Raw genomic sequence first — 20,918 nt, forward strand, 5'->3', positions numbered from 1 at the left:
TGTGTGTACAATTTTTAACAAATTCCGCGCTACAAGAATTTCCTCTGTTGTTATTGACTGAAATTTCTGTTGGCCTGGAGTGGTTTTTTTTTTTTTTTTTTTTTTTTATGTTACTCTAGGGCCAACCGGAATATACTTTCAAAAAAGAAAAGAAAACCTTCTCATTTCACCCATCCATTCGCTCCAAATGTTTGTCTAGTTCTGCCTTCAATTTATTAATATCCTTCAATTAATTTATATAACCACTATGCTACCGCGCTTATATTAGAGCATCATCACGGGGACGCATGAAAGGAATTAGAATGGCCGAAAACAGGAGGCCAGAAAGGACACCACCTTGTGGGACTCCTGCAGTGATATTCCTTGTAAAATGGGCCTTCTTCATTAAGTGGACACTTCTATTCCTCAATAAAGCGGTGAAGAAAGCTAGTAGGTCGCCATTAATCCTGAAGAAGGATTGCAGAAGAGTGAGAAGGACTGTGATATCTAGGTTGTCAAAGACAGCTTTAATATCGGCGTACACAATTGCTAATTCGGATTTAGTTTTGAAGGCCTGAAGAATTGATGTCTGTGCCGCCATGAGGTTTGAAATGGTGGATCTATTTGTGACTGCGAAATGGAACTGTTTCTGTTTCTGTAGCACCAGCTGTTTGCTTAATGCTGGAAGGAGTACCGTTTCAAGGAGTTTGAGGATGGCGGAAGAAGTTGAGATTGGTCTGAAATGTTTTGGGCCTGTTGGCACTTGAATCTTAGGCAATGGACTCACAGAGTATTCATTCCATTGGTCAATGAAAACTCGTGTAAAAAGAACTGAGTTGCAGATTGAGAGCAATGCATCTAGGATGTATGGGCTAAGACACTTAATTATGAAATGCGGTATCTTATCTCTGGCTGCGTACTAGATGGACGCAGGTAGTTTACAGCATTTATCAGTTGCTCTATGGTGATAGAAATGATGGAGAGGTCATCAGTAGGAATTAATGACACTGTCTGAATGAGTATGGCGCGTTTCCTCTAGACAAAGTAGCATCGGTGTATCTCTTTATGCCTGATGCCTTGGGTCGGTTGAAAATAGCTCTTGCTCTGGAATACAGGATACGATCTTCGGTTATGCCAGAGATTTTCCATTGCCTGTGAAGGTACTGCTTATTGTGGAAACTGCGCGCTAAATCTTTGGTCCACCAAGCTTTTGGCTGACGCATAGAGGGTGGATGTATTTATACATCTTGTGATTAGATCAACTGCGAGAATTGGGGCAAATCCATCAAACACATGTCATGGAATATACTGCGCTGCCTCGAGGCACTTATTGGGATAAAGAAAAGTCGGAGAAAATATGATTTTCCCTTCCACAGTATTATGGCAATTGAAGCTGAGCACAGACAGTAAAAGAAGTAATGCAATTGGGTCGTGATCTGATTTAAAGTACGTTTCTGGTGGAATGTCTACTGCAAATGCCAGAACATAGAATCAGGTCGAGACGATTAGTGCCTCTAGTTGGCTCCTCATTGATAATTGTAAACTTTAATAGACAGAAACTGTTTATTAGTCACTGAAGGAGAGGGATTAGATGCGGTGGAAGGTTAAAATCGCTGCAGAGAATGTGAGTCAATTTGCAATATCTGGAACTCGAGGTCTGTAGATTGCCGCTAAATCGATTAAACAGGCATTAAATTTCACAAATAAAGAGTTGCTAGATGTGACGTGCACAAATTTCAGGTTGGAATCTTTGACGAAGATGGCAACACCGCACTGCCGCCTCTGGATTGAGATCTGGATGTGAAGAACGATGAAAATCCAGCGGTCGCAGCACAAGCTATTGACTCCTGGTCAGGTTCGAGCCATGTTTTTGATAGACAAATTACATCTATGTTGTTGGACAACAAGAATCAAGTTTCAAGCTTATTTCGGAGGCTCCAGACATTTTGGTAGAAAACTCTAAAAGTGTGTAGCTGGCTATTGCTTTATTTTCTATCTCACTTTAGAACTGTCGCATTTAAAACTATTAGAAAATGGAAGTAAATAATACTTTCTAAAATGTTATATGGGATTTGAATATTTTTAAAATGTTTTTTTTAAATAATTAAAATCCATTTTACAGTTATAAGCAGAAATATATGTACATGTTCATGTTTAAAGTTTTACGCGATTTACTTTTTTAAAACTTGAAAAATGGAAGAAACAAAACAGCTTCATCTTTATATTTTATGTTTATAATGTTTTTTTTTCTTTAAATTTTCAGCAGAATTGATAATTTTTTTTAAAAAACAAAAGGTGTAAGAAACAAACTTTTATTTAATGTTTAAAAAATTTAATAATTAAAAAAATTAATAAAAAGTTTTTAAAAATTAAAAAATATAAATTTTAAATTTAAAAAATATATATATATTTAAAAAATTAATTTTTAAATAATTTTTTTTAAAATCATATAAGTATTGTAATCCATTAAGAAAAGATTAAATATTGGTAAATTCCAAGTAGAATTTAAAAAGCTCATAAATTTTTTTGACTATAAACTAACCGATTTTGAATTTTATTCTTTTTTAAACTATATTTCCTTGCACTTTTTTGTACTTTGTAAACCAAATCCAGTGTTTTTCAAACTTCTTTTATACGCCAACATATCTAGCTGATATTTTAAACTTACTACACCCTCAAGGCCCCTTCCTATAAATTTATCTGTCTGCATTTCTTCCTCAGAATCCATCAAACACAAGTACATGGGGTATGAAAATTAATCTGTGTGCACACAAATAAACCTACCACACTTGTAAGCTCCTCCTACCCAGTTGCCATCTTCACAGACAATCTTCCAGGTGGTCTTCTCGCCAGTAATCCCAGTAATGCAGTTGAATCTGACTTCGGTACCATGTGGGAACGAACGAGATTGGTGCAGAGAAGCGATCTTACTGGCATTTGGGTCTTCATCTCGCAAATTCGGTGGCTGTACAAGTCCTCGTCCTGCAGGATACAGAAGAGTGTTTTGTTGACGTTCTGGAGATCCACATGACCTTCGACCTCCTCCAACAGGAATGTCTATGACGCTAATTTCACTGCCTTCCGGTTGTCGATAGCGTACTTCCGTTTCTTGGACCCCATCTGAAAATGATATTGTGTATTAGTTGTCGACATACTTGACTTTAAGAGATTGAAAACTGATTTTGAACTTTTATATATTTTAATTTTATTAAAATGAGCTTTTATCTTTGATTCAATAATAGATAGAATTTACAAATACAGAGGAAAATGGATTAATCATTTGGACAGGATGCATCCAGCAAGATTACCAAAGAAGATTATGACCAATTTGAAGAAGAGTTCCAGGACGTCCGAAGAAAAGATGGACTGAGACCGGAACAGACCATCTGGCCTAAATCTTTGAAAGGATGGTGATGATGATGACGAGCTTTTATCTTTTACGGATGTACCAGATGAATAAACCAAAAGACATCACTGCTCAGATTGTACAATTTTCGTCGTTTGGGAAACAGACATATTTAGTCGTTTGCGCAATATTTCTTGATTTTTATCATAGAGGGCGCTGGCTAAGTTGAAGTTCGATCCAAGCAAACGTCGTCTGACTTAGATAAGTGCCGCGAAACATTTATTTAGTGGGGAAAACTTTGATACCCGCTGCACTGAACGTAGCTTTAACTCGATGTTCTTTCACGTTTCTAAGCGAAAATGAATGCGGGCTTAACAATTTCCCTGGTGGGTTACAAGCTGTTCAGAACGACCCCCACAGCGGTTAGCGCGCGCGGTAACACCACGTTGGCATTCGTTGACTCCATTATCGAGGTTAGTGGGCTGAAAGATATACATTCCGTAGCGGTTTCCACTCGTGCGCTGCGAAATGTCTAGCAGACGTTGTGTCACCACCAACTGGCAGGCCGAGAGCGGACGCTGCTGTAGGCGCGTGCGGTTAAAGTGCCTTCTGATTAACATAAACTGCAGTTTGGCGTTGTTTAAATACCTATTTCGAGCCATTAGATGGGTTTAATACTCCGGTGGGCGATGGTGGGAAATTGAAAGGAACTTACCGAGCGTGGGGCCACGTGATTGAGGCGATAACAGCTCGCCGGCCCGAGGAAAATTCTAGCGGGGAAATGTGCAAGCTGGTGAGATTCTTAATAAGAAAAGTGCAATGTTTTCGAGTGGAAAGAGAAGTTAAAATCCCAAGGGATGCGGTAAAAAGAGAAAACAGAACTTTAACGACTCACAACGAATCAAAAGAGCACGTTTGAATAGAATAACTGTGATAACAGAGAGAGAGAGAGAGAGAGAGAGAGAAATGAAAAGAGGTATAGAGGTGTGAGAATAAATGAATGGAAAAAAAAAAGAGAAAAGTGGGATCCGGCGAATCTTATTTAAAATACCGTATTTTTTTGACAATAAGACGTACTTCTTTCTTTGAAAATAAAGGGCCTAAAATCACCCTTAATACCGAAAATAACAATTTTTATTGGGATACATCCTCTGCAGACAGGACCTCATTTAATTTCAGACTACATACCTTGACCCGATCTCGACACCTGTCTTAGGTGGTATGCAGATTGAATAATAAAAAAAAAAATCGTATTTTATTCACCGTATTTAATCTTAACCTATTATGGGTTATTCTATTATAAGTCGCATTATATATTTTGTGGTTTTATTTTAATTCTGTAATGATTTTTTTTATTATTTATGATAATTCTACAATTAAGCAATAAAATGTATTTTGTTTCCATAAATGAACTTATAGGTATCGATAGCGTATAACGTTTTAAAAGCAATAATGAACTTATTTATTTCCTGTTTATTTTTGGCTCGATTGAATCTTTTGTATTTTAACAATTAACGAAATAAATATTTAATTGAGTGGATTTAAAACGAGTGGATTCCCGCATAATATACAATCCCGCGTGTTAATGGTATGCCTAACAAAATTAGTGCAATGACAGCGTTCGATACCTTACCAGGTCCTGCAACAGTCACCACTCTGATGGATTGGTGTTGACACGCTGGAGGTGCAGGACGTAGCTGGCCTTCGGAACACCTAATTGGTTCTGCTGCAACTTTTATGTGTTCTGGTTTGCACTCGTAATCCACTGATGATCCGTGAGAGATTGTTAATCCTGCCCTATATCCGCTGAGATAGTATCCGTTTGAAATCATAGGCAACTCACAAGGACCTGAAACAATAATATATGTGTCTGAATCTATTGTTATTTATTTATTTATACTTATAAGACGGCTCTGAATGCAATAATACAATACTTACGGGGGACACATTCAGGGAGGCTGTCCACTGCCCAATCACCATACCAGCATCTTAAGGATTCAGGTCCCATCAACTGGAAGCCAGGAACACAAGTAAAGGTTACCAGTTCTCCATGAGGAATGGTGCTATATTCTGCAACTGCCAACTGGAAATGATGATAGACGCCATTTTGTGATGGTGGTATTTCGCAAGGCACTGTTAGAGAAGAAAAAGCTGCGTTATTCGGTAATATCATTCGTCAACAGAAGACAGGAAATAAGCAGACGATTTTGTGTTTAATTCTATTTTGTTTTTTTTTAACAAAAGACAGTTAACAAAAATCGTCTGTTTGTTTTGTAAACAAAAAGTAATGAAAGAAAACTTATAAAGAAATTTACAAGAGCCAGATTTTCTAAATATTTTAATTCATTTCTTACACTAGCAGAAGATTAAGAAAATCACGTATGTTTGTGTTTTTAAAACCTTATAAACCGTGTACATGGAAGTAGGTATCAATAGTTATGGAATATGTCAAAAATGAGTTATACATTGGTTATTAAATGAAAACAAACAAAAATAATAAAGAACCAGATTTCAGATGTTGGTAATGTATTGATAACAAAAACGCTATGGGTCAAATTGAAAAAGTCAAATGTTGAAAAATCTGTTAGTAGGATCGCCGTCCTCCCCGTATCGGGTGAAAATGAACTATGTTCGAATCCCGTCGAATTTTTATGGGCATTTTTCACAACGTGGCTGAGTTAGTCGGTCTCAGGAGAGGATAGCATGGGTTTTTCATCCAGCAAACAGAAAATCGAATTCAGAACACACGAAATTTACGGACAGTATAACCCGAGCAACATGGCATTAGTTGTTGATGCTCCTAAAACCCTTCTGCAACAACAACTTCTGTAGTCTCTGAAAGTTAAAACTAAAATTAGTCCAATGTCAAGGATTTTTCTGATTGCTCAACTCCTAATCCGTTCATTTTAGTACATCTAACTGCGAATAGGATGGGTGCTCCGTCGTTGTGATTTGGTTTTGACCAAAAAACTGCTTCACTGATAACGCTTACTGGGAAGGGAAGTTGTTGGGATGAAAAACCTAGTTGTTATTCAGCAGCTTCGGCCTTGACTTAACCGCTTCAGGATACCTTTACTGGATGTTATGTTTGACCAATTGTCCTCTGGAAGATATGCTTAGTACACAATGCCTTTAATGTCGAAAAATAGGGCTAAAGGTTGAACCAAGATATCGGGAAGAATGATACCAGAATAAATGGAATAGAACAGTGATGGTAGACTACTGTTGGTGTTGGAAAAGGGATTCATGTGAACAGCAGAAAAGAATTTTTTTGCCGAATGTTCGAAATACATATATAATTTCCAGGTAAATTATTTATGTCTCATTTTGTGCAAAAATTGTGACAAACAAAATAAATACCAAATTTGGAATCTGCATCTAAAAATTGTACCACTTCAACCATTTTTGTTTAATAAAGAAAAGTAAATAAATAAAATGTATGACAGTGTTATTTCTGCAGGTTGACGAAGTTTGAGGATCCTGGATCTTATTAGAAGATAATCAATGAAGATTCCATGATCCCCTGGATTACACTAAAAAATACATAAATGCTACACACTTTGTGTCTTTACAGCAAGCCTGTGCATCCCATTAAGCCAAAAAAAGTGATATTTTTTTTGAAACAATGCGTTTCCAAAAGCCAGAAATGTTTGCCAATTTGGGATGGTCAAGCTTGCTTTAGAGAATAAACTTAATGCATAATGAATTCATATGGATTATTGAGGATATGGGTTGGAAAACAGGAATGAAAATGAATTAGAGTTTCGACTTAAGGGAGACCAGAATTAAACTTGAACTACCCTACAAATGTTAGGAAGAAAAGAGCTGCAATTAAGCGAAATATCTTTCAATATGTCGCCACCAGGACGCGTATTCTTTTTTGCACAATGGACGTGCGTCGTGACATTGACCAAACTACATTAGAGACGGTACTTTTGCAAATATTGAAGACTGCCCCAATGAGCTCGAACTTGGACCAGTTAAAGATCTGAAAGATCAATAGTTCTAACGAGTCTCGTACTGTCCCTCTACGCCATTTTACAACAGCGAGGCTTTTTTAATAAGTGAATACTACACTCGATGATCGCTGAATTATGACCACCCCCATCCTTAATGGACTTAATAGCTTGCAGTTTAAAAAGGCCAACAGCTTCGTACTCTAGAGCAGTGGTAATTCGCATCTGGTCGTGCAAGTTACAGGGATAAAGTAGCAGTTATGGGACGTAGTAGAGACATCACGTTTCAAAAGAGCATGATTGTAGGAGCTCGTGCATCGGGCGCTTCCATATTCGGAACGGCATGTCCTGTCGGTTGCTCACGGCCCACTGTGGTTAAGGTGTACAAAGAATGGTGTCGAACGGGTCAAACCACCTCCCACCGACAGAACTGGAAAGGATTACGCAAAGTGGATGTTCGTCGTGAGCGAAGGGCGCGTTATAAAGTAAAGTGTGTTTAGGGTCAAGAGGCACCAGGGGTTTCTCCCATCACCGCCTAGTTAACATTGTCATGTGATATAGTACGTTGTGGTAAAGCCCAGAGATTTAAAAGTGTGTCGATTATGGGGTGTGTGAAGTCATGTACCGTTGTTCTTCTGGCCATTTAGCCGCCAGACCTCTGCTGAGGCCCGATGGTGCCCACACTTCGCCCCGTGGAGGCAGACCAGGTAGCCAGTAGTTAAAATTTACTCTGGCAGGTCCTGCCACCTAATTTCCTGAGATTTCAGGGGATAGGACCTAAAAAAAAAAAAAAATGATGATTTAACGTTCGATTGCGAGAGGACAGCGCTTGAGGTATGAGAGGGACACTAAAGTTTGCTGTCTTTCAGTGCGATTGCCATTTCTAGAATGATGTCCTCCATGGTCGCCTGGTCAACTAAGTTTCCATCAGGGTATATAGTTTACTCTCTTTATCTGGAGGGTATGTTGTCACGCATGGTTTCCGCAGGTCAGCACCTCAGCAATTTCTACCAAGCAACACCGTTTTGGATGGTTGTCGCATCCGGGTCCATATGGAGAGTGTCTCTGTGTGTTGCTGGTCGATGGTTTATCCAGTCCAGGTGGATGTATTCTCGGGGGGGGGGGGTTCTTTCTCAGTGTTTTGGGAAATGAGATGGGGTTTCTTCCAGGTAGTTTTACACTTCCTGCTGGACGCTCATGTAGGCAAGAGCGTTCTTTGGCTGGTAAATCAGGGAGGTTGCGCTGTTTGTGATTGTGACTCAGGGAAGGTTCTTCTTCTGCAGCAGAGGTCCTGTGCGTATTTAGTCAGCGCCTTGTAGCTGTACTCCTCCTATAGTACAGGGTATTCCTTGTTTTGTAACACGTATTGTGTTTCTGTGATTAGGCAGCAACGTAGGTCTTCATATAATTCACGGTGCATAAGGTGCTCTCACGTTTCTCTGTCCACAGTGGCAAAGAGGTGTGTTGCTGAGTCCAAAGTCAGTTAGTTTTTGTCGGATGGCACCGTGGCCGGTGAGCAGATAGGTAGTTAGTAGTAATGGTGATAGCCAGTGTGGATATTTTGGATAAACGGTGAGTATCTGCGGTATGAATTTCCGAGTTCTTGAGCCCTTTTGTGAGTTATCCCAACGTGTTTGCCAAGTTTGCTGTAGGTATAGTGTAAGCCTCTTCTTCTCTGTGTTGATGTCGTTGGTTAGGTCTATTGTAAAGTTTTGGCAGGTGGCAGTTTTGCCTTTCGAAATGTGGTGGAGGAGACTACAGCGAACTATTTCTAAGTCCAGGGGGAGGACACCCATGAGAACTTGCAGTGCATGGGTGCTAACTGTATTACAGGCTCTGGAGATGGTGAGCAGGATGTGGCGCTGTGTTGTTTCAAGCTTTCGTCTGTTAGTTGCTTTGTGGTACCATACGCCTGCCGCATATAAGATGATTGGTAGGAAGACGGCTTTGTGGTAGAGGGCCAGGGTTTCTTTCTCGAGCCCAGCCCTTGCGAGTAATTCTTGCAAAAAGGGAGGAGTACTTTCTGATTTTGTTGCGAAGGTAGTTGATGTGTGGAGTGAAAGATAAGTGGCTGTCCAAGATGATACCAAGGTATTTCAGCTCTATTGTTAGTTTTATTGTTTACCCCTGGACTTTAATTTGGGGCAGTCTTCTGATGTCTGGGTCCCTCGAAGTAATATTGAGCATGTCTTTGTTGAGGATAATGTTATTTTGAGTGGCCCATTCCTGCAGGATGGCTAGTGCCTTGTTTGCTGTAAGCATCAGAATTAGGTTATCTGCGTAGGCTTGGGACTTGACGTTTTCAAGGTTGAGATTCAGGAAGCCGTCCAGCACCACATTCCAGAGAAGTGGGCCCAGGTTGGAGCCCTGTGGCCATCCTCTATAGATTGGTCTGGATACGGAGCAGTACGGGGCTGTGATTTTGACGGATCTGTTTGAGAGGAAGGTGCTGATGCACTTGTAAAGCTTAGTTGGTAAGTTAGCCTCCCGGAGTCTGCCGAGGGCGCTTCTCTACCAGGTGTCAAACGCCCCGGCAAAGTCCACTGCAATGACAAGGAAATATTTTCTTCATCCTTCCATTCGTTTCAAATGCCTGTCCAGCTCAGCCTTAAATTTATTTAAGGCTGAGCTGGACAGCTAAGTATCCTTTTCGGAAGCCGAACTGGTTCAGAGATTGTAGTCCTGAGTTTTCGTAGTGTTGTTCGATTCTATTTCGCAGGAGGTGTTCTAGGAGTTTTCTTAGCATTGTTAAGAGTACTATGGGTCATTAAGACTCCGGGAGGTCCTGTGGCTTAGGTGGATTTTTTAGTATATGTCAGAGCGCCGCCGCATTGTCGGGCTCAATGGCAGGTTACTATGGGACAGTTGACATCGCAATACAATATGGGGAATGCAAAAAGAACATCCCAAATGACAATGCGCCGCACACCCAGACATATGGGGTTCCACAACAGACGACCCAAGAGACACCGTCTCATCACCGCTGATCATTGTCGACAGCGAATGCTGTTGTGTCATCAACACGCCGGTTGGACGCTGGAGGAATGGAACGAGTGTGCTAGTCGGATGAGTCCAAATACCTAGTGCAACGCATCGACGGACGCCTTCTTGTGTGGCGCAAGAAACACGAGTCCACGGACCCATCGTGCATGGTGCTCACTATTCAGGCAGGTGGCGGTGGTTGCTTAATATGGTGCATGTTTTGCTGGCAAGAATTAGGAGCCTTGATGCGTATGGACCAAAGTTTCACTGGTGATGTCTACTGGCAGCTCTTGGGAGACTGTGTGTACATGTTGCATTTTCCACCGGAGAGAAACGGGATCTTCGAAGTGCACAGTGCCGGCCCGATGACGCCGTGTCATCGGGTACGCACTGTGCACGAGTGGTTTGAGGAACACAGTACTCACCCATCTTCATTGGCCTCCAAATTCGTCTGATCCCAATCGAATTTAACGTCTTTAGGATGTTTTGGAATGGGAAATGAGGCGCATGGACGCGCAACAATCATCTATTCCGATACTGTGCAAAGCTTTGCAGGCAGCATGGCTGTAGATCCGTACACACGTCTTCCAACATCTAGTGGAGTCAAAAGCTATGCGAATAGCAGCTGTTATCCCCACGAACGGTGGCTCAACGCGATATTAGGTAGATATTCATAATTCAGTGATCACCGACTATATAACAACGTGAATTTAAAATGTTGAGAAATGAATTATTCCCCCCATTGTGGTAATATGTTGAACTTCTTTTACCGCTTTATATATTAAGTCTCCATGACAACCAGATCATCCAGTGAAGGCTATAGAGTAAGCCAACTGCAATTCTCATTGCCCCATAAATAAAATTAAACGTAGGATTTCCAAGAGTTGGTTGCATTCTTCCATATTATAAAGCCTACTTAACTATACCCCTTAACCCTCGTCTCAGTGATCCAAGGACTACAATAAATGCGCTAAAAAGAAAAGGTGAGCTCTAAGGGTTCGGAGAAAACGAAACAAGAAAGACATATGCGTGACAAGGTGAACTTTACTTCCATGGTTGCCGACACGGGGCTACGTACACGTCACGCACTCTGGATCCCGGGGTTTCCACCTCCCTCGCACACACCTGGCTGTCTTGTTGCCGATGTTAAGACGATAGCCTCTAGTGCAGGTCACGTTGATGACGGTTCCATGAGGAATGGTGTCGTTGCCTTTGCCGAGTTTCACGATCTCCACCTCCATCCACGCAGCTTCGGTGATCGGCCGGCATGGGTCTGCAACAGAAGAAACTGTTTTCAATTGTCGAGACTGTTCTAAGCAAGTGGAACACGTTAACAACGATAGTAATTGCAAATCACGTTATGTTAGGAGAAGATTCAGCGAATTGGACCATTGAACTTTGAAGGTCAGTAACTTCTAGCAAACATCATAAATGTTTAGAAGATAATGGTCTTCCTTTATTTTTACGTTATAGAAGCAAATTTGAATTATATGTTAACTATTTTGCTTTATTTATATATTTAAAAATATTAATTTTACTCGTATATTAACATTTAATCACTAGAGAACAATAACAACACCAATAAATGCGTCACCAACAGTCAGTGGAGTGCTAACAACTCTGTGGTTCTCTCTGACTTTCTTATAATCGAGTCATATTGCTTCAAAAAGGTCTCCATAGAACTACATTTTCCACGGGACCTCAGGTTTTATGGTTGTAGCTTAGCTTTTTTTGGACATCAGTGTATATTTTGGATCTGTTCACTCGTACCTTTGTAAAGATCTCAGTGGGTTGAGGAATCGCAATTTAATTTTTACGTATATTTTGGTTTTATTTAATATATTTTGTTATTTTATAAATATATGTGAATTAGAATCGTAAAATGTGGATGAAAAACGTTGGTTGATTTGAAAAATAAACTTATAGAGATACAGAAAAAAGTTAAAAGAGCAATTTTTCTAGACTCTACTGTTGATCTACGATCTAACAATAATAATAGGAGTAGAAGGTGACAGGTAGACATTTTGATTTAGTTTTATCGTATCTAGCAACTCTTCTCCAGATGTTAAGACAAACGTGAGTTTTGATTTAGGTTTACTTTAACCAACTGGAAACACTTCGGACGTGAGCAATGCTTACATCAGCTGAAATCATATTTGAAATGATGTGTTAAGATTGTTCGAAGCGGTTCAAGTAAAGTACTCATAATGATAAAATTATCACCAGTGTAGTTTGATTACGTAAATCCATACCAGATTAAGGATTGGTCCCGGTGAAATACGTTGACAATGTAAAAGAAAAATAGAATACACCTTTTATTATTGTGTATTCGTCTGTAATGGAGTATTTTCTTTTGTATTCGTCCTCACTTCAACATAACGATAACTATGTTGGGGCCTGTTTCTCTTAATCCGGCTACTGGAAGTCTTTGACTTTTTTAATCAGTTTTTAGTTTACAGAAAGGTAACTTACCACTAGCAACATATCCGAGTAACGCAATAAGTTACCATGACAACAAGGCAGTGTTGAAGAGTAAGAAAATATTGCCGAAATATCTTTTGAACTACAGAAGACATTAGTTGCAGAGAGAAAGCTGGGGTAAAAGAAATAGTCCGCTTTATCGGAGCAAATGACAGTTCTTTGGCTCTTACAACAAGTTTTGATGGTCACGTTAAAAAAATTCCTTAACAACATCATATTACGTGTTGCTGAAGAGTGGAAAGGTTAGAAAAGAGCTACACTGATCAAAACAAGTAGAGGATCACTGCATTATCTGTTGGACAATCTACCGCAAATCCATTGTGGTTACCTCAATGGCGGCACAGCGGACTGACGTGTAGAAGTAAATTACCAGGTTTTCAAAGAAGTATAGGCGGTGAATATGCAAATTCTCGGCAGTTTCATTAAATACTCGACCATGTCGCAGGCGCATCTCATTCGTGAATAATAGTTGCACAGACAATACCCCCTTCGATTATCTTAGTGAAGCTTTTGAAAATGTCATATCAGACATATTTGCCTGATCTACTGCTAGAGTCAATCGGAAGAATGGATGTGGGACAATCACAACGCCAAGTTGCGACATGGCTTGGTGTGTCACGAAGTGTCATTGGCAAGTTGTAGAATCGGTTCCGAGCATCCCAGACCATTCTCAAACGTCCAAGTCAGGGTTGTAGGCTGTTAACTAGTTCGACGCTTTTTCAGCAACTGCAGGGACGCGGATTTCAGCCCAAAACACCCAAAATCGTCTACATAGAAATGTACTTTATGCCAGGAGAACCATTATGTGTATTCCACTGAGTGTCCAACATCGTGGGGCCAGAAGAATGTGGACACTCGAACATGGTAATTGGACTGACGAGAAATAGCGCCTGTGCTCTTCACAGATGAGTCTAAGTACAGCCTGAAGTCAGTTTTTAGTTGGGTCATAGTATGGCGTGAAAGAGTTACCCGAAATAATCCTATGACCACAGTCAGTTCGATGGATGTGGATCGTTGGCATGAGGTAACATTAGTCTCTGTGATTGTAGAGGCCTCTGCATAATCAGGAACAGGACCCCAATTGCAACCAGGAATAGAGGTGAGATCCTGCAACCCATGACCCTTCCCTTTGCTCGTACTGTAGGCGAAGTTTGTTCTGATAGACGTCACTGTTCAATCCCATATGACACAACTGGACAACTATATACTGGAAGACGTGTGGATAATCCGTATAGATTGGCCGGCTGCTCTCCCCACCTCCACCTGAATTCCATCCAGCATATCTGGCCTCCCTTAGGAAGATGTAATGCAACTCCTCCAGTTTGTCCAGTGACATTTAGTCGATTGACTTGATTTGATTTTATCAATATATCAAAATTTTAGCGAAACATAGTTGACAATTGCTATGGCCTTTACGCCATGCTAAAGCCCTTGTCTGTGCACATGCTCTTTCAAAGAGTAACGAAGATTATTCCTATAAGGCTGCAGTAATTTGCTTTTGATATATCATGTCCCAATAAAGCCGCAATTTTTGTTCACTCCTGAGTTTCTTTTCAATACTTTGAACACACAAACTGATCGGAACTTAACTTAAACGACATCACAAGTCGCGTATGTTGTCATGTTTACACATACGTCATTTGTACATGCTGTGATCCGCTAGCTAATTGTTTTAATCGGTGTAGTGTGAACTTTACTCTAGCTGATTCTGAAAATGACGCTGGCCTAGACCAGAGTTGTTGAGCTTTTGCGCACTGACCATGAGATGTGAATATATCCTGTCTGTAAATTGTGTGTATTCTATGGTCAGATTTCATGTTTCGGGTGATGAAAACTATACCACATCATCTGATATAACCTTTGGATAATATTTTCACATAAGGGATGTGTTTGTCTAACCTGAATCTGTCAACGTTTTGTTGCGTACGTTGAATATGAATGGCTTCCATCCATTTCCTCTGAAGTCATTGATGAGATTTTTCACGGTAGCCACTACGTTTGTGGTTTATTTGATGGTTACTTAATATAAATGCTGCACTAATTATTTACAACTGATGTACCTAAACTTTAGCATTGAGTGTTCTAAAAGCAGACATCGAACAACGCTCTAAAATATAACTTTAAGCGAGAGAACATTAAAAATAGCATATTTATAAACATGGACATATAAATGAATATTTTACTAATTTTTGGTCAACTATTTTTATTAGGAAATTTTAAAAAATATATATTTCTTATACTAAATAAGAAAAGAATTAATAAAATATTTTAAAACGGGAAAATATCAGTAATGATACAGGATAATACAAAATGGAGTCTTAACTGGTTAAGCCTAATATTGCAATACATAGCAAATGAATGTCTCAAAGTCAAGCATATTCGTTTTGAACTGCTCTTTTTTTTATATGATGAGTACATATAATATAAAAATATATGATTAATGAAAACAAAATAAGTTAATCTAGATTTTTTTTTCCCCTCTAGACTTTGTTTTCAAAATCCCAACTATACCGCCACGCGTGAGCCTGTATGTAATGTGTTGTGCGAGGATTTTGCTTTAAACTGGGAAAATCTGCAACAGAAACATTATGAAATGTTAAAAAATGTTTATGGTGATAAAATGTTAAGTGGAACCACTGTGTCTGAATGGCATAGGTGGTTCACATACGAACGTGACGACCCAAGAAGTGGGCATCCGTCAATCTCTCGAAACGAGGACAGAGCTGTAAAAGTTCGGAAAATTGTTGCAAGAGTTCGTCGTTTGACCATCCGAATGATAGCTGATGAGATGGATATAAATAAGGAGACAGTTCGTCAAATTCTGCATGAAGATTTAGGGTAAATAAAGGGCTGCAAAATGTGTGCTGTCACAGCCTCAAAGATGAGGAGTAACGAAGGGTGTCATCATGCAAAGACTTCATCCAGAATTGTCATGACAATCCTAATTTCCTCAACTGTATTATTGTCGCTGGAGATGAGTGTTGGGTCACCAGTTTATATCACTTTCACATCATTTCTGTACCACCTAGAAACGAGGCATCAGGGCATGTATGGACTTCAAAATCATTACCAAGGTACAAAAGTTTCGTGTACAGAAGTCCAGGATCAAGAAGATGCTGATTATATTTCTGGACAAACAATGTGTGATTCACAAGGAATTTGTACCTGAAAGGGAGCGATTCTATGTACAGGTGTTTGAAAAACTATTGAAGGGCATTTCCCTAGTGAGGCTGCAATTTCGAGAGTAAGGCAGCTGGTTCTGGTTTTACAACAATGTTCCGCCCATTCCGCACTTGTGAAGACATTTCTGAAGAAACATAGCATTGTACAGCTCGAGCATCCCTCTTACTCTCCCGATCGAGCATCAGCGGACTACTTCCTCTTTCCCAAGGTGAAAACTGCCTTCAAAGGAAAGAGATTTCAGGATGTTGAGGACATAAAGAAAAGCTTAACCGCCTAACTGAACATCATCTCTTTGGACACCACTGAAGAAATATTTTTGAGAAAGACAGCTTTTCAGAAACTTTTACAACAGTGTAATAAGTTCAATAAATCAGGTGGTAATTAATTTTCAGTCAAAATAAAACCATTTTTGAACTTCTTCACGTTGTTTTCTTTTTATTGCACCAGCCCGGGAACTTTGATTGCTACTTCTCGTACATTCAGGATTTCACTAAATACATAAACAAAACAAATTTTAAAATAATATAATATATAAATTTATTGTTATATAGAATACGTAAAACTATATTATCTGTGATTTTTTTCCCTTTTTTTTTTTATGTTTGACATTTAATTTACTTTTACACGAAACAGGAGTTCTAATTCTTCAATTAGCTGATGCTGCATAAGCTTGCTTTCTTGCATCATACGCCTTTACTAATGCTAATTGGTGTCTTAGCTCCTGACTACAATACATGAGGATAAAATAAATATATACACAAACATAAAAGAACGAACATAAACAAATAAATAAACAACATATAACAGGAATGAGGGCTTTACTACCTACAGAACTTTTGCCTAATGTTATTCGCAACCAGCCATGTCTGCTTATGAAAGTAATATTTTTACCGAGAGGGCAGTTCTTTACATTAAGAAGTTCGCCATTATTAATATCCTTTACAGTACTTTATTTCTACTCAGAGATATACGATATATTTTGATTGTGAATCTTTTAGGACATAGCCACTATATCAACGTGAAAGTTATTGCCCAATGCAAATGTGTCAAATATTATTATGACCGAAGTAGAAGGATGTCGTCTTATTTTCTTTTTGGGTGCAATGCCTTGCTCCTGATGAGTGGAGCAGGATCGGGCTGGAAAGGAGAGCTCCCTAAAAAAAATGAAAATATTTTTGTTGAGATCTATGAGTAAATATACGGAATACCTCCTGAAGAGCTTAGAAGAGTTTGAGGGCCCCGAGATTTTTATCCGTATCTTCCCAGTCTACTTCGACCTTGGGAGTGAGGGTGTAGCTGAGAAGCAGCAAATGCCCTTTATACCTCACAATAGGAAATTGCTGGAAGAGATGTTAAATGATCGCTAGAAGATAACCGGTACCCCTTGAAGCCAATAACATCAGGCAATAGCAGTCATAGTCCGACCCTTCCCTTCGTTTTTAATTGCAGAAAAAGGTCTGGAAGGTCAAAAGTTATCTACTAACCGAGCACTCTTCCTGTATCTAAAAACTCTCTACTGACCCTTAGGAGTTTCTTACCTTTCACCTTTCTCTCCTTGTAATGTCTACCCTTAGCCCGTCGCTGGCGGCGGAGTTCACGGCGCCGCTGTCGTCTCACGGTGGCTTCCCGACGAGCACGAACCGACCGAAACCACCGCACACGAGGGTGAGAGCCTCTGACACACCGGGGTAATTGTTTGGGGCTCCACTGGCCATCCACGCACGTGGCACCTGGGGGTCCGTCTATAAGGGTGTAGTGGCGATGACATTCGTACATGATCTGCCTGTTATTGGTCACTCTCCGGACGTAAGGACGATAGTCGTACATACCCATGTGTCCGACCAGCAATACACGGCCATTCTCCAGAATCCCAGGGAAGGAACAGTAGACTGGGGGAAAAGGAGGGAACAACACGTTATTCAAAGGAGGGATAGACAGAGTAGGAAAGAAAGTAAATAAATAAAAGAACAACAACAAAAAGAAAAAAACTGAGGAGACAAACACATATTAAATGGTAACCCATATCTCCTTAATTTGTCTTGCTTGCAAAGTTATATTAATATAGTTAATAACTCAAATGTGTGGGTATCTATACTAGATTTGGTCCCTTAAATTTGGCTTTCGCTATGCTTCTTCTGAATTATGAAATAGTGTTTGCAGGATAATTAATTATGATAATATCGTAAGCAATCTCTAATAATTAATGAATCAGTAAGCTTAAATCATTATAAATAAAATATCATAACTAGATAAGATTCCTTTTTGAATACATATAGTGTAATAAATACTGTAATTAAATAATACGAATATAATTTGTTTATGAAGGCAGTCGATACTAGCGCCACCAGTTGAATTTTCCCATTAAAAAAAATGATAGCAAATACAATGAACAGTACTCTGTTGTTGTTTGGAAATTAAAAATACTTTTATTTGTATATTATGCAATTCTGGTACGACATTACGTGGTAATAAATCGAAGGAATACAAATATCACAGTGCTCCTGGGTGACAGTATTTTAATTTCCACTTCCGGCACCGTTCACTGCTAACAAACAACTCATTTAAACATTATTTATTAAATACTGTAATTAAATAATACGAATATAATTTGCTATGGAGACAGCCGATGCTAGCGCCACCAGTCGCATTTTCCAGTAAGCGATCAAATACTATCAACAGTACTGTGCTACAGTTTGGAAATTAAAAATAATTTTGTTTGTGCAATCTAAGTATGAAATTCTCGTAAGACATTACTTAATAATAAATTGAAGGAATATAAACATCACAGCGTTCTAAAGTGACAATATTTTAATTTCCTTGTTTACGTCACGACAACATTGCTTACGTCACATTTTTAGCTCACTGACTCTATCATTATTGAAACAAGTTATTACTTCCACTTTTCGTTTTTTTAAATAATATAAATAATATTTTGTTAGTATTATTAAATGCCATCATAGTTTTATAAATATGTAATACCAACTATGAAAATTAAATATTATTACTTTAAATATCGACTTATTTATGCTGATTATTTAAATTGGAATATATATTTTTAAATACATATAATTAACATTAACTAAACTTGTTAAATCAATTTTCTTTTCCCTTCATGATCATTCATCTTCATCTCTAATTCTTCTTTATAACCAATTAAAATTGACGTATAGCAGTATAGAGGGGTCGTTTTAAATGAGAACCTATTAATATGCGAATAAGTTCGAGTAAAAGACGGATATAAAATTTACAAATAACAGTCTTTATTCTCTAACATTACGTAATTGGTCACAAAAATGTTGAAAATATTCACAACATAATTGAGCAAGACAAAACATGTTCGAAAACACTACCTGTAACGTGGTGAGAGTGCTGTTGGATATATTGGGTTTCATTTCTTCCAACAGTGAGTGGATTATTGCTGCAGACATTGCCTTTGACAGAGTCCCAAGAAAAATGTCTAATAACGAAAAAGCTCGCAAAGGTGGCGGCCATATTTCTTTTTGATATTATGCAATATCCGAACTAGAAGGACAGCCCAACCATAGACGCACGTGAAGTGTGACATGTTGTTAAAACTATGCTTTAACAATCTTCTCAGTGAGGTGTTCCAAGAATTTATGGACTATGTCCAGAGGTAATGTCCTGAGAAAAACATGGGCCCAACAGTCCTGTAGCAGGTAATTGCACATTACTCCAATCTTTATGGGATGTAGGATATTTTCATATCATATGCTGCATGGAGAATTTCCGTACACCAGAAACGAATATTCTGAGAATACCCAATCATATGATATCAGGCCTCATTGGAGAAGAAAGTCAATCTAACATTTGAGGGGCTTTAGTATTCATCTACATCAATGGCTTCGTTTCATTTTCCACAGCCTCATGGCAAAAGATTCTACAACATATGCACTTTGTAAGGAAATAGTTTTCCCCACCGCTGAATAGCAACAATCGTGTGACATTCCCGTTTGTTGTGCAAGCTCCTAGCGACTTACATGGACTTGCTTCCAGGCTCTCTCTAACCTGTGCTTAACGCTCCTTCACTCACAACATGCATATTTCCAGTCTTCCCTCAACATATTTACAAGCTCCCATGTCGCAAAAAAAAAAAAGTTTCTTTTTAAGAAAGAAGACTTCTTTTTTAGAGAGGAAAGTTATTTTACTATTCAGCTTAAGAGTATCCACCATTTTGAAACTGGACCAATGTCGTCTGCGTTTTCATTATGACTTCACGCTGTGCCAGTTAACCATTACATCCCTTCTTCTTCCATGTTTACATAACGGACTAATGAACTAAGCTTTTCACTCATCAATTGAATTTTGACAGAAAACATCGCCTGTGAATTAGGACGAGCCTTCTAAGGAACGAGAAAAGTAAATAGGCTTGACATAGCCTTCTGGAAACCAAGACTGCTTCTATCATCACGCTTACATTTTGATGAATCATCCAAGGAGAATTATCTGTTATCTCCATTAACGGCGAATTATATTAGCGAAATCTCCAGCAGAATTCCTTGTAACTTAAGTTTGCAATTTTTTTTTTTAATAAACACAAAAGCTAGTAATAAAATTGGCACAATTCCAATATTCACTTATGATTACGAAACTAACGTTTTGGCATAGTGCCAACAAAAGATTGTCTTTTGTTTCTGTTCTCGGTAGCCATTACAAAGGCATCTATTGAGGCATAATAAGGGATTATTATTGCATCGCGCACAGGCGTAAATATCTTAATACGATCTTGTATTGCAGCGAGGGAGCCAATCATCAACGACTATGATATCATCCATATTTTATCGTCAAGATCAGCAGCGTTCCAAGCCTACCAATTCGAGTAAGGTTAAGTCCCGATGACATTAAAGAACAGTAATCGGTTATGACGTCATCAGATAAGAAGTCCATTAGGTATTAGAGTCACAATATAGTCATAGTTTGTTTCGTCACTAATGTTTCCATTTCCGTTCGCGTTGATACAATCTGATTGTTTC

At 38.9% G+C, this 20,918-nt stretch overlaps 1 protein-coding gene across 6 annotated transcripts in view; it reads right to left on the reverse strand.

Annotated features, from left to right (window-relative positions):
* The window catches only part of LOC150075351 (sushi, von Willebrand factor type A, EGF and pentraxin domain-containing protein 1-like), a 107,414-nt gene that overhangs the window by 20,406 nt on the left and 66,090 nt on the right, over positions 1-20,918 (reverse strand). For 3 of the 6 annotated variants that reach the window (XM_090389007.1, XM_090389010.1, XM_090389006.1), the window contains exons 10-14: positions 17,466-17,816; positions 11,342-11,551; positions 5,264-5,458; positions 4,959-5,174; positions 2,764-3,099 (exon numbers count right to left, since the gene is read on the reverse strand). In XM_090389007.1, the coding sequence (XP_090245133.1) occupies positions 2,764-3,099; positions 4,959-5,174; positions 5,264-5,458; positions 11,342-11,551; positions 17,466-17,816 (1,308 nt within the window). The remainder of the gene's footprint in view (positions 1-2,763; positions 3,100-4,958; positions 5,175-5,263; positions 5,459-11,341; positions 11,552-17,465; positions 17,817-20,918) is intronic. The other 3 variants (XM_090389009.1, XM_090389011.1, XM_090389012.1) reach the window with 3 other exon arrangements.

This window comes from Mastigoproctus giganteus, chromosome 14 (genome assembly GCF_048544385.1).
Source record: "Mastigoproctus giganteus isolate SK-2022 chromosome 14, ASM4854438v1, whole genome shotgun sequence".
In the NCBI taxonomy this organism is placed as follows: domain Eukaryota; kingdom Metazoa; phylum Arthropoda; class Arachnida; order Uropygi; family Thelyphonidae; genus Mastigoproctus; species Mastigoproctus giganteus.